This window comes from Anser cygnoides, chromosome 15 (genome assembly GCF_040182565.1).
Source record: "Anser cygnoides isolate HZ-2024a breed goose chromosome 15, Taihu_goose_T2T_genome, whole genome shotgun sequence".
Taxonomy (NCBI): domain Eukaryota; kingdom Metazoa; phylum Chordata; class Aves; order Anseriformes; family Anatidae; genus Anser; species Anser cygnoides.
In genome coordinates, this window is record NC_089887.1 from 871,668 (window position 1) to 885,987 (window position 14,320).

A 14,320-nucleotide genomic window follows, 5' to 3' on the forward strand; every position below is an offset into this window, starting at 1 on the left:
ACTTTGAGACAGATGAGAGAATTACTTCTCTCATCCAGGATGAGAGAAGCTTAAGCAAGTCTAAACAATCAGAAAAGTTTCATGTGATAATTACAGCACGAGAAACAAGGATGCTGGAAAAAGAATTTGGAATAGAGAAGTGGAAAAAGATCCATGGCAGGTAGAAATAGGGCGGCAGTGGTTAGAAGTGACTGGCAGCTCCATAGTCTCGAAAAGAGAACCATACAGCATCCTTGGGAGAACTCGAAGACATTCGTTCAGGTGAACACAATCTAGAACCTGCCCACTAACGTGGCACTAAAAACGCAGCAGTATCTGAACAGCTGCCCAACGAAATCCAAGATTTCAAATTCTCAACGGTATTTTACAAAATGACATTTAACCTACGTTTAAAAAAAATAAGCAGAGTTCTCTGCATTCTCATGAACAAGAGAAGCAACGGTATTAAAAACTGTCCTAACAAGACAAAAATCTTGATTACGTAAGCATTACCCCAATAACATAATCAATGAAAAACAGCGTGAAAGCATACAGATGGCAAGCAAGCCAGAGTGAAATGGCAAACAAACCCTAATTTGCACAGCAAGAGAATACATAGAAAGAAAACTTGTATTTATTAAAATTCTATTATACTAATTTAGATGCAATGCACAGTGTTAGCGAGCACAGTACACAAACACTGTATAATTGTTAATTTCTAGTCATCTAGGCTCTTATCCTAGTACCTATAAAAACTACCTTGACTAACAATCTTTTTCCTGGACACAAGTATGTATTAGTGATTTCTCACAAGACACGGTTCAGAAATATTCCTAATTCAAACCTCCACAACCACAAACTCCTGAGATAAAATATACAAATACTGACCAAGCAAGCTATTCTTTCTGATTTTTCATATCTGACAGATACCACAAAAAAACCAAACACCTCAAAACTGAAAAATTAGTTGATGACACCATCACACTACTTAAACTAAACAGTAGGACTGAGGAGCCTAAGTTAAGAAATACCTGTATTCTGCTCCCTCGCTCCCTCTCCTTCTCCAGCCACAGAATATAGTGGCACATACAGTTTGTCAATACTATACCTTCCCAAATACTGTAGTTTTTGTCCTTACAAAAAGATGGACTTCAGTAAACAAGCTAAAAAGCACATTTGTTATGAAGGGACAAAACCAAAACCAAAGGGTTGCCTCACTGTATTTGTTAATTCCAGGTATCAGCTTCTCTGTGCTACAGAAAAAGGTCCCCAAGTCTGTCTGTGTCTTTTTAAAGTACTCCAACCCAAGAATCAGCAGACGTAGCTGCCTGCCTCTGAAACAGGTTCCGAACCGTTGGGGCAGGACAGGAGAGCCTGCAGCTAACCCAGCGCGATGGGCGGCTCTCCCTGCGACACCATGGGCTCTGCACCCTCTGTGCCAGCGCGGCCTTTGGCCCTTCCCTGCGCTGGGCACAGCGCCTGTGCAGCACCGCCGCGAGCTGCAACTCGCTGACCCACTGAAAATAATTAACCCTCAGGTGGGCCTGCCATCACACCAAAAAGCTGAACCGGCTCACAAAGGGGATGAACTTGGCAGGCGGGAGGAGATGAGCACCGCCGCTTGGGAGCGGTGTTTGCGGTAACCTGGACATGCAGTGGGAGACTTTACAGTCTCATCTAGCAAGCAAGGCACGCAGCTCTACGCCCCAGGTACATGCAACTCCTTCATAAACTTGGCGTTCAAAATCGGAAGGCCCCCAGACTGGGATTGTGATCACTTATTTCCTCCCCAGTGCTGCGAAAAGCCTGATATAAAATTCAAGCTTACACAGATTATTCGCTTTAATAACATCCAGATGCAATTCAACATGTAAGCATAAAGGTTAAAAAAAAAAAGGACAATGTTTCAGAGCTAAGCTGCCACATAGTCTAGGCTTCAAACTTTTTTTGGTATGAATTCTGACATTTCAGAAAATTAAAAATGTTTATCTAAGTGTAATACGATATGGCACACAAAGTATACTAAAGTCAGACATTCGCACGACACATGCTATTGAAAGACATAAGCCAAAGAATCAAAAAAAAAATCAAAGACATAACTGCGTGAAACATGTGACTACTACAAACACACAGTGTGAAAAAAGGTGAGATTTAAATAGCTATGCATCACCTGACTGGTTAGGGGAGTGGCTCACCAAGTCCCGAATGGGAGGCATGCCTACAAAAAAAAAAAAGCAAGAAAATTACAGGAGTGTTACTTAAGTAAACTAGGCTTTTGAGATCAGTCCCCAGACCACTCATTACTTTTAAATCATTTATTAGCACCCCCTTTTCAGAAAAATACCTCTCGAGAGCTCTCTCTCAATCTTATTAACAGCACTAGTGTCAAGCAAGTCCTGAATCACCTTGCCTACAGCTCTGAACACAGCAGAAGGAGAGACTGATAGCAAATCCAGCTTCCTACGGGCAGGCCTAGTGTTACTCTTTTTGCTGTTGTTGTTTGTTTTCAGCAATTTTGCTGCTTTTAACAAATATTTCCACTACTAGCTAGATTTTATACACTTGGCATTTAATTAGCCAATTAAAAATGCCCTTAATTTTAAAAGTTTGATTTATATAAAGGAAAGGAAAGATCTATAGTCACTGAAATCAAAACTCATTGTTTTTGAACTGCATTAATTTAGAATTTCAGAGGTAAGCCCTGAAACTCGAGCAAGTTCATATCACTTCTTTGAACAGTACACTTTTTCCACCTGTAGGTTATCATTTGGCTACTTGATTTAGCAAACAGAAATAAGTAAGTACAACCCAACTTCAATTTAACCTAAGCAAGTTCATTACAAACTTTCATTCACCACTTTCATAGCTTCTTCCTTTTAAGTGCCCTACAGGCAGCATATGGAATCAAATTTAACATTTCATATCCACAAATTTTACAGGCGTAGATCATAACTGTTACATTTAAGGCAACGTTTCCTACATTAAGTCATCCTCTATCCCTACACACTCCAAATCCCAACTGCTCACCTCTTCCCTTACTCCTACAATAAGCATGGAAAAAAAAAAAAAAACCAAAACCCCTTAAGTTACATGAAGATTTTTTTTTTTCCAAAGTCTCCGGTTGCAACTGCTCAACTGCAAGATGCATAAGAATAAAGGAAGAGTGACTCATGTCAATGAAGGAATCAAAGCAACTCAGCAACTGGACAAAAGCCAGGATCCTGACGGCTCTCTTTTGTTTTCTTACATCCCGCATTTGTAAGTAATTACTGCTAGCAAATATTTTAGTTCACTATATAAATCATCGTATTGTGGAATAACCACCTGGCTATTCAGATGTGTTACAAAGCATAAAGGCAATCAAGCCTACCAAGGTAGCATTCAAAACCTTCCTTTCATGTAAAGTTTACACGTGGGGAAAAATTTCAGTAAAGCAAACACCTGAATTTGGTATGAAAATGTTCTGGTGAAGAGCTACTTACGCAGATTTCTTAAACTAACCATGTTGGTACAAGACTGTATCTCCTTCCATAAGCTTCACACTGAAGATGATTGTCCACATGAAGTACAAAGAGGTATTTTTTTTGCCCATTAAACAAGCTGTAAAGTTAGTAGTACTTGTGTTTCCTGGCTTTTGTAAAGCACCTACCCGATATTATAACCACAGCTGGAACTCAGGAGATCCTACCCCAGGGCGTCAGAGAATGACAGACAAACAACTGGAGCCTTTATTGATTTCAGCAATTCAGTCTAGCATTTTGAAGCTACAGTATTTCTTTTAGCCCTAAAATACATATCAATTCGAATATCCATTAAATAATACTTTAAAAGTCATAAACCTAATCATCTTCAAAGATATACTGTTAATCATAGAATCATTAAGGTTGGGAGAGACCTTCAAGATCACCTGGTCCGACCATCCCCCTACCACCAATGTCACCCACTAAACCACGTCCCTAAGCACCAGCTCCAACCTTTCCTTGAATGCCCCCAGGGACGCCCCCACTTCCCTGGGCAACCCGTCCCAATGCCTGACCGCTCTTTCTGAGAAGTGTCTCCTCGTTTCCAACCTGAATCTCCCCTGGCACAACCTGAGGCCATTTCCTCAAGTCCTAAAGACATAAGACATGTCCTTAACGTATAAAATCTGTTAACCCAAATGGCCCGTACATGGATGTTCTTTCAAATTGAATAGATCTAAGGATGTGTCCCATTTCATGAGATTTTTTATAACTTGAGGTAACAAGGAGAGTACCTTGAAGCTGCTGTTGAAAGCTAAAAGAGGAACTGTGGAGAAGGAGCAAGGCTAAGGCAAGTAACAACACTATTTCCTTTCAGTTACAAAGACATCAAAACACATTAAGGTAGTCCCGCATGCTGCTGGACTATGGTCACCTCAACATTATTTCACAATCGATTTATTAGACAAGATTCTGAAACCATTACAGAATATTCCCTTCACAGTCATCTTCCCTACATATCTCAATGAACTAACCTTCAAAACACCCACAACAGACATTATTCCTTGTTACGGCAGAGGAAAGAACTTTCAAGCACACAGATATACGGCACAGAAGGAAATAGGCCTCCCCGCCCTACACTTGTCAAATCCGACCAATCCACCCTGCACAGACAGGAATGCCCTGAGTACAGCACATAATCAAAAAAGGCTCTGCCATCGCAGTGACTGACAGGACGCTACAAATAATACAATACAATACAACTTCCGTAAGACAGGAAAGTAATTCGGCCAGCCTGCCTCTCTCCTAAAAGACTCTTATAACCTTTTAGTTACCAGTTGCACACATAGATCTATTATCCAAATAATTAACTTATTATTCAAAGAGCAGAACTACTGCCAGTAAAGCAGCTGCCCCTCAGACACTCAATACATCACTGCACAGGAACATATTGACATCTCCTAGCCTAAAGACTGCCCAGCCACACTAGCACAAAATTGAGCAAATCGGGGAAGAATGTGATACACAAATGGGAATCCAACTAATTAGATACCAGGCTGCGGTTCACAAGAGAAGTTAAATGGAGGAAAGTATACTAAAAATCCTCTGGATGCAATTGAGAAGTTTAATAGGCTCTATAAAGAGTTACACTTTTAAAATTAGTTTACACGGGAACTTTTATTTAAATTACTACTTGCTACCATACAATTTGACCAGTAGAGGACATGTTCTGGAGGAGGTTCTTTATATATATGTGTATATATATATATATAAGTCTTGAGATGCCATTCAGAATGCTCTAGAAATAAGAAGGACCCTGAGATGTTTATCAAAACTGAACACATTTTCTGTACCAAGCCCATATTTGGATCAATTATTATTATAAAGAATGGAAATTCAGGACATAAAGCAGTCATCACCTTGGCTTCAACATCAGCTCAAATTGTACACCATCGGCGGCAACAGGCAGCTAAGATGACTTAAGTTTCAGACAACGCTGCAAGAAGATGTCTGAAGTCATCCTATAATGTTTAATATTAAGCTACAACACAGGAGAACATCTCAGTGTGCTATTGCTTGCATTTGAAGTTTAAATAATATACACATTGATAATTGGATTTAAACGATTCAACTTTAATTAAAAGGAAAACAAGGTACCTCTCCCTCACCTGGCTGTTTTTTGCTGCTGTTCGGCACTTCTCCGTTGACCACTGGCTGTTTATTTGTGACAGTGCTGCCTCCTGACTGGCCGTTTAATACTTTAGGAGTAGATCCCAGGTTTGCAGCTATAACTGGTAACTGCTGACCTCGTTTCAGAAGCTGTTTCTGTTCCTGGTGTCGAAATCGCGGTGGTACTTCACGAGGAGGGTATCGAGGCAAGGTCTGCTGCTGCTGATTGTTGGCTGTGGCCCGCTTGGCATTATTATTAGTGCTGGTTACTGTGGAAGTGCCGTTAGAGGTGACAGGCTGAGGCTGGCTTACACTTGTCTTTGTTTGTTCTGGCACTACCCCCACCCCCAGAAAAAAAGAAAATTGGACAAAGTTATTCATCAGAACAATATCTTAAAAAAATGAAGATTAAGTAGATATTCTTAGATGTATTTATGCGTTATGTAATGGCATATTTTTTTTCTGATTAGAGGTTTTAATGAGAATGAGTTACAACTATGTTACCCCATAATCATACAGCTTTAATACTTCAATAGCACAGATCTGGAAGTAGACGTGTCTTGCTCTTACTTCTGACAAAGGTAAAGTGTGCTACTACTAACAAGCTTTCTATAGTGTTTTTTCTGACAAGTCAGCACTGTGTCAGATCATTCAGGAATTTAAACCTTACTTTAAAATACTGAAGTTTTTTAAAAAAATCTTCCTCTCATGGGAAACTTGACAGTGTTCACAAAAAGAACAAGAGGTGAACAGGACATCCAGAACGCACTGTTAAGACTTGCTTCTTTTAGCGACCCTAACCTCCGCAGGGAAATACAGGAATACCCTCCAGTCAGATCTGGTGCCAGCAGAGGACTGTACCGGTGCAGGCAGCAGCCGTGAACGGCTCGGTGACTCCATGGCCACACTGGTAAGACACCGAACGCCCACCTCCAGCTCCAAAGGGGCTTTCGGAGCTTTGACAGCACGCCCGCTTTACGGCGCGATGACGGCTGAACAATTCGCCAAAGTCAACCGTGAGCGAACACGCCAAACACAGAGGCTAACTAAAGAGAAAACCACAACATCCTCAACTTAACACCCCAACTCCAACCAGAAGTTGGGTGTCGGGGGGAAGCAGGGCCCGGCTGCAGCCGCACACGCCACAGCCCCCCCCAGCACTGCCCCGGCTCTCCTATTTCACAGCCGGCTGGAGAAGGACAGAATTAAGGAGAGGAATGGCCAGGACATAGGTCAATTTAATGTACAGACTGCGGGGAGTAGAAGGTATTCAAAAGCTCTTAGATAAACTGGAGTTGATAAGAAGTGCTAGCGCCGCATCTGATTCTGACTGTTTAAGTTGATACCTGTATTTTAAAAATGATAACTCCGATTCCTTGCACAGTGCTTCAGATGCACGTAGTGTGACAACAAATTATGTTTAAAACTGATTTTTTTAAATACAAGTCTTAAACAACCATATTACCATTTACTACTTACAACATTTCCTGGTTTAAAAATAACTAGCAGAACTGAAAATAACAGCTTTTTTTTTCCTGTTGTTGTTTGGCCACTTCAGTAAATATCTAAGAATCTGCGAACAGCTCAATACATAAGCAGCTATCACATTCCCGTGGTCTAGGTACTACTACAAGCTTTGAAATTAAAAAAGTTTTCTTCGCATACCACACTCTGTGCAACTACTGGCCAGATCTCAGCTTTTTGATCTACCAATACGCCTTCTGCTGCAGCTGATTCCTGCTAATTACTGTGGTTCTTTACAGGTCTTTGCAGTTTAAAGCACGGTTCAGCCTACTCCTGAGGTGTGCTGACAGTGCTACACAAACCACCCACTTTTTGCAGCCAGCATACCATTACCAAGTCAATAAAGTAGTCAAACAAAAATGGCACCACTTAAGGACACAGGTTTTTTTTTTTTTTTAGCCCTCTGGACTCTGTATTTAAGACTTTTTTTTTTTAAACTGTCAACTTAAGTGGAAAATACACTATGCCTTGAAGAGATTTTTAATGCCACATACAACACCCTAAACCACAGCCAATGAAAGATTCACTTTTCTTACCCTAGTACTTTCATTCATATACAGTTACTCCTCCCAGATAAAGCAAAATAATTTATATACGACATTCCGTGACACACGCAGAGTTGGAAGCAGCGTATTTAGGGCAGTACTGCAGCACAGCAACATTAATACTTCATTTTCCTAACGAATGCTACTTCAAATGCTTATTATAACAAAATCCAATGGACTTTCAGATAATCAAATCACTTTTCAACTATAAGAGAGTGCAAATAATAAACAAGCTACTTTCTGCCAAGCCATCCCCTAAGCTACAACACGAACAAGAATTCACAAACGGTTTAAGAAAATTATGTTTCTCTCATATTCTGCGTATTTGCTTCTTTGGCAAATATGGTCTTCTTTGTACTATGACCAGCAAATTACATAGAAAATCTTACCAGATAATAGAATTATACTAACTAAGATAGGCAGAGATCATATTTGTATGTCAATTTCAAACTGAAATTAATCAGAGGTGCTGTGAGGTGCAACAAAATTACTTCGCCTTGGGTTCCCCAAGTATTACAGAGTAAGTTTAAAGCTGCACAATTTATCCTGTCCAACATTTTCTGGTCCACAACTTCTCAGAAGATTAAAATAATAGATTAATATTCCAATAGTGCCACAATAAATTCCAAGACACTTTAATCCTTAATATTTGTGTCTTATAAAGAAGTTGCTTGTTTAATAAAAATTGTTCTGTACAACAGTATTTTATTCCGAACCACATTAAAGCAGAAAGGTAATATTATTAACAGACAATCACAGTTAATTTACTTGACTAATAATAGCAATTTTACAAAAATGAATATTAAAAATGACAGATTTTTATAAAGAACAAACCTGCTGAAAACCCACAAAGCAGGGGATGGTGAAGTTACACTTTACAGAGAGATTCCAAAGAAAGACGCTTCCAACTTGTGTTGCTTTCCCACTCTGCAGATTTCATTAGAAAATGGAGGAGAAGCATGGTGTCATTTTACTGCTACAGGAGTGCTGCCTGCCAACTCCTCCTGGAGTAGGGGCCCAGTGACTTAAACTCCCCCTCCAATAAAAAAAATGGCAGCTGTCTGAATAACTTCAGTGCAGATGGAAAACAGTTTCTCACTCGCACAAAATCAGCTTACAAAGATCAAATCGCCTACTAAACCACACAAAGAACAGCATCAGGCTGTCATTTAAATGTTTCTTCTCGCTGCTGCTTAGGCTGACCTCTTAAAAATGTATTGTAATACGCTCTCCCTGCATGTCATGCCCCAAAGAGTTGTCAGTGCTGGAATGCTGAAGGGCAAACAGAGGAAGTCTGGCTTTCAAGCTGACACACGTAAGATGTAGTGCTAGAATTTTCGTTGTGGAAAAATGGCCGCAGCTGTAAGCTCAGCTAGCTGATCTGGAAAATATCTAACTGTTTGCCAATTCATTAACCCCTGAAGATCCGCACAAAGGTAAACTAAGAGCCGCTTACACGGGTAGTTTTAACAACAAGCATTTATTATTCGGCTCATTTTGACTATTTACTTTCAATATCTAAAAGCTAACGTAACAGTTTTTCCAATCAGGTAAAGCGCTCTCAGGCAGACAAAAAAAGCCCCGAACCCAACAAAAACAGAAGACTTAGTGTGCTTGGGCAATTCTGCTTCACAGAGAAGAAAATGAATAAGAAGTTTCCATGGTGGGAAACATGAGTCAAAGATTTCAATTCCACACCCAGCTATTTTTAAAAGCACTTTCTGTTTCAGTGTTGATTCAAGTTTATTCTGTTCTGCAATAAAAGTAGTACTTTATGCCCGTGCCTTCTGCAGAGCCGGGCAATTCAGAACTGAAGATTGACAGATGTTTTCAGTTCTAGCTTGTACTGTTTTGCAAAGCACAAAGCATTCAGAACAACTAACCGCAACACTAGCATTTGCATAAACACCAGCGTTCAGTTTTTATGAATTATTTCACTAGGTTATTACGTACATAATTAAAGTCTGTATCTAAAAAAAGATTTTATCTCGCAATGAAATCTCACGTTCTGTAGGAGCACATCACGATTACTCAAGTGAGTATTAAAACAAAACTCAAGTATTCCTCTTAAATAGCATTTAGTTTAGTGCTTGGCTCACGGCTACAGCACGGTTTGAAGATTCCTGTTATAGGAGGAATCCAGGGCAAACGGATCGATTTGTCCGTCCTTACTAGTACTGACATTAAACACAACAAAAATACATATTTTGTGAAACCAGAAGGAATACAACAACGATTGTTGAGAATACTGTAGAATAGTCAAGTTAAGTACTTTCAAGCGATATTTTTTCTAAAAATACCCTGTATGAGAGTACTTGGAGGACACTTGTTGGTATAAGAATTTGTTATGCTAGCTGCTGCACAAATACAGAAACCTTCCCAAATAATGCTTTCATCTCTAATTCCTATGAACGTCTTCTTCCCTCTTCTAATAAAACCAGACGTATAAAACTAGACAGGTTAGAATATTTGAGATCCACAGGAATGAACTACATGTATTTTTAATGGCAATACTACAGTATTAAAATGCTACTTTTAGCAAAAAAGTTTATATTGGCATTTTCTTCATTACTTTCATTCTCCATCCTGAGCATGATGAAGAAATCAGCACCATTAACCTTCCTTGGAAGGAAGTCTTATAATTTACATGCATGCTGGTAGCTACTTCAGCTGGTACAACACCAATTTCTACCTTAGCTAAAAAAACATTTTGGAAACATCCAAGTTATGGGTAGAAATAAAGAAATTACCTTTCTACCCACCCCCCACTTAACCAGTTACTTTTCTAAAAGAAAGAACATAATTCTGAATTATTTAGAGGTCCTATACTCTTGTATTTATCTTCAGCTCACGCACAAAATAAATTATTTAAAGACATTAACGTGATGGAAACTTGGAAACTAATGAAACATTAATTTGCATCCTGAATACAAGTAGGCAAAACTGTTGAAACAATGAAAGAGCCATGTGCAACTCCGCAACACATTCTGTTCCTATAGGAACTGCTGCAAAAAGTTGCATATCTGAATCCCTTGATGCCTGTACTTCTTCAGTTGGACAGCCAGCTTGTGCTCCTTTGACAACTCAATTCCTGCTAAACTTGCTGAAATACCTCCTTTAATAATAAGGTAACGTTAAGGTTGGAACTTCATACTTTCATTCAGTAAATAACACTAGGCCTCCAAAGAGAAAATGAAAAAGTAAGAAAGATTAGTTTGTCCTTCATAAGGAAGACGTTTTCTCTCGATTTGAAGATTACCATCAGGTAGCCTACTGAGCAGAATTACTACCCTCCCTCCCTCGTGCTATTTTTAGCCATTTGCTTTTTGCAGCCTTGTCCTTAATGTGACACATGGATGCCAGCACAGCTTAAGTACGTAGGTCAGATGTTCATTCAAAAAATATACATTATTATTTAAAGTAAAGTATTGTATCATTTTCCTTCACTGTTTTTTTGGACGGTTTATTACTTCAGAATAAAAACAAATGCTTTCACAGCTCTTTAAAGCTGGTTATTATCTTAGGAGGTTTGTGGCAGGCATATAGAGAAGAAAGCAAATACTTCACCTGCACTTCAAATGCAATTTTGTACACTGCTTGAAAAAGGGCACTTCAGCAAACACTTTTCACTTTTTATTTTATTATAATCTCCAGCACTTTCATCAAATGTTCAGTCCTGTGCTTAAAGCCAAATATAGACTGCCCAACCGCGTTCAGTGCCCAGAGCCAGGTCCTGCCGTCAGCCCAACGAAGCCTCCGGGACGCCTCACGCGCAGAGCTTAAGCTGCCATTAAGGACATCTGCCCCAGGAGCAGTGCGCTAACGTCCACATGCAGCCGCCGGGATCTAGCAGCTCCCTCTGCCACAAGCCATCAATATTCCACAGGCCAAAACATTCGCTTCCTTGAAGCAGCACGTAAAAGGGCTTACTAAAACACAGACGGCTCTCATTCTGTCCGCAGAGCCTTGTCACTCCCTGAAAACCTACCGGCCCTACAGAACCTGGTTTTTCTTTTGAACACGTACCAAAAGAGTACACATCACACTTAAGGAAACTAGACATAAACGCCTCTCCTAATACCTTGTAATTGGTACCGCAGCACTCAGCAGGAGAAGCAGTGCATTTTTTATGTGAAGAGCCTGCCCCCTCCATTCCAACCCCATGCCAACTAGCATGCTTCTTCAAACACCACCTTCCTAACGGACACTTTCATTTGCTTCTTTGACTCTTCTCAAGCACAGTACGTCCTGTACCATTTTACTACCTTCATGCCAGAACAGCACTTCAAAGACATTTTTGATTTTTCCAACAATAATTGCATCTCTGCTAAGCAGGGTGTCCAACCTCCTGTTTCTACCATTGATCAAGTTATTAAATTAAACCTGATGTTCCCCAAAAAACACTGATTCAGCAAGCACTCCACACGACCACTTACGCGATTATTATCCACTTTCCAACCAACTTAAGAAGTGAAAAGGATTTTTCCTCTGCTTACAGAAGGAATGGAGAATTTATAAAACCCACAAACATTGAGAGTAACTGCAGCATTCCCAGCCTGCCACTAACATCTAAATGACAGCTTTTAAGATAGTCATCGTGATCATTCTTATCACGATGAACTCTCCACACACAGTAAGTAGTTAAAAGTGATAGTGATCGACATATCAATCACTTGTCTATCAAGTGTTCCTAACCCCAGTTACACTTAGAATATTTGGAAAGCAAGTTCCAAACTGATCCATTAGGTGGATCTCTAAGTGGTCACATCAGAAGTGCAAGAGCGCTGGTGCACTTTTCAAACAAAGCAAAAAGGGAAAAGAAAAAAGCAAACAAGGATAGGATGGGAAGGTATTACATATAATCCTAGTGCTGTAGAAGTAATTAAGAATGGAAAATAGGATGAACAGAACGCTCCAACCCCTGGAAAAAAACGTTACCCTTTACTCTTCTAATCTTTTGTGGTAACTGTTCGAAATAGTGCAAGTGAAGTTTCAAAGATCCCATTTTTCAGTAGCTTTCAGCTGGCCCACGTGATTCAACATATTTAAAAATGCAGAAACAATATACAGAACAGAAATAACTCTAAAGTAACTTACCTTTGATTTTTTGTTCAATGGCCTAGAACAAGAAAGAAGACGTGTCAGTGATTTGTGCAGATAAGAGGAAAAGCCACATGTGCACGTGCCACTTTATAAGGCGACATTAGCTTTTGACTTTCTTCTTTTAAATTTTTTTTAAAATTATTTAATTATCTACATTAGAACCTTCTACTCCTCTCTAACCAACCCATGCCTATTATTCCTTATGCCTAGAAAGCTGTTAAAACGTTACAGAAGACAAAATTAATTTGAAAGATAAGCATATGAAACGGACTAAATTAAACTTGCAAATTAACCTGTTTGAAGTGAGTTAAAAACTGTGCCTGGAAGCAAGGAAGCTCCACCACTTCTACTGCAGAATACGGCAGGGGAAGAAAGGGGAGGGACATAGAAATCTAAAGGAGGTAAGAAAGAAAGTAAATGCAAGAGCTTTAAGTCTTTCATTTCCACAATTCAATTGTTACTCCTGTGACACAGGCAAGATGAGAGATATTTGAATATGGTTTTATCCTGAGATAAAAATGGGGATAGAAACATTTCATTGTTGAATCTCAACTGCATGGTTCTAACTAGAACAGATAGTGAAACTGACTTCATAAAGGACCTCTCAGAAGCACAAATCATAATTCTTCCCATCTGAAATGGGAGTGTTCTTAGTTATCACTTCTAAAATACACTACCGCAAAAGCAAACTGAGATTTAATCCGATAGGGTCACTTTGGTAGCTGTATACAACCTGTTTGAATTAGGGTATTGCATATACACACATGGTGCAATAAAGTAATTCGCAGTAATACTTAAACTATGATTATCTATAATTAAAACCTCGAGAGAAAAAGAGAGTGCATACGCACACCAAAAAAATTATTGATCCACTGATCTGATGCGCAACCTAGACGTAGATATTATCACTACTAGGACTGACTACCGAAATGTTATTAATGATGCTTCAGTACCATACCCTCACTTCTCTTAGGAAAATTAACAGCACATTAACAGAAAAAAGCCTTTTTCAATTTCTTAAGCTGACAAAGGCAAGGATGCATACAAAAATTTCTTATACTGTCTAAATGCACCTTTTTTTTTTAATGTATGCTGTTATAGATTGATAAAAAATAACTAAAGTTTGAGGTATCTGCAAGATTTGCAAGATTTTCCTGAAGAAAATCCACTCTACTTACAGCAAGCATCATCCACTGGAATTAAGAAAGCAAAAGCAAAATCAATGGCTGCTTACATGAGGGCATCAAAAAACCTACATCGTGTTCATTTTCAGTTTGCCTACTTACCCTTATTACCCTGACTCCAATATCACTGCTCCTCATCCTTATTTTCCACAAGTTGATATACTTGGGGCTACTACCTAATGCCACAACTTTTCATTATGCTTTAAAAAGTCTAGTTAAAAAAAATTATTTTGAAGACTTGGGAGGTTTTGTATAAACTTTGAATTCCAGGATATTTCATGCACAACAGCTGGCTTGGAACCAAGTGCTCAAAACACAGTATTATATAGTCATAAAAGGTATACGGAATACAATC

The 14,320-nt window shown here is 39.2% G+C and overlaps 1 protein-coding gene across 8 annotated transcripts in view; it reads right to left on the reverse strand.

The window, feature by feature from the left end:
• Positions 1-14,320, reverse strand: part of TNRC6A (trinucleotide repeat containing adaptor 6A) — a 50,228-nt gene that overhangs the window by 21,886 nt on the left and 14,022 nt on the right. For 5 of the 8 annotated variants that reach the window (XM_048067600.2, XM_048067586.2, XM_048067605.2 and 2 more), the window contains exons 4-6: positions 12,776-12,797; positions 5,609-5,944; positions 2,150-2,197 (exon numbers count right to left, since the gene is read on the reverse strand). In XM_048067600.2, coding sequence (XP_047923557.1) covers positions 2,150-2,197; positions 5,609-5,944; positions 12,776-12,797 — 406 coding nt within the window. The remainder of the gene's footprint in view (positions 1-2,149; positions 2,198-5,608; positions 5,945-12,775; positions 12,798-14,320) is intronic. The other 3 variants (XM_048067595.2, XM_048067615.2, XM_048067620.2) reach the window with 1 other exon arrangement.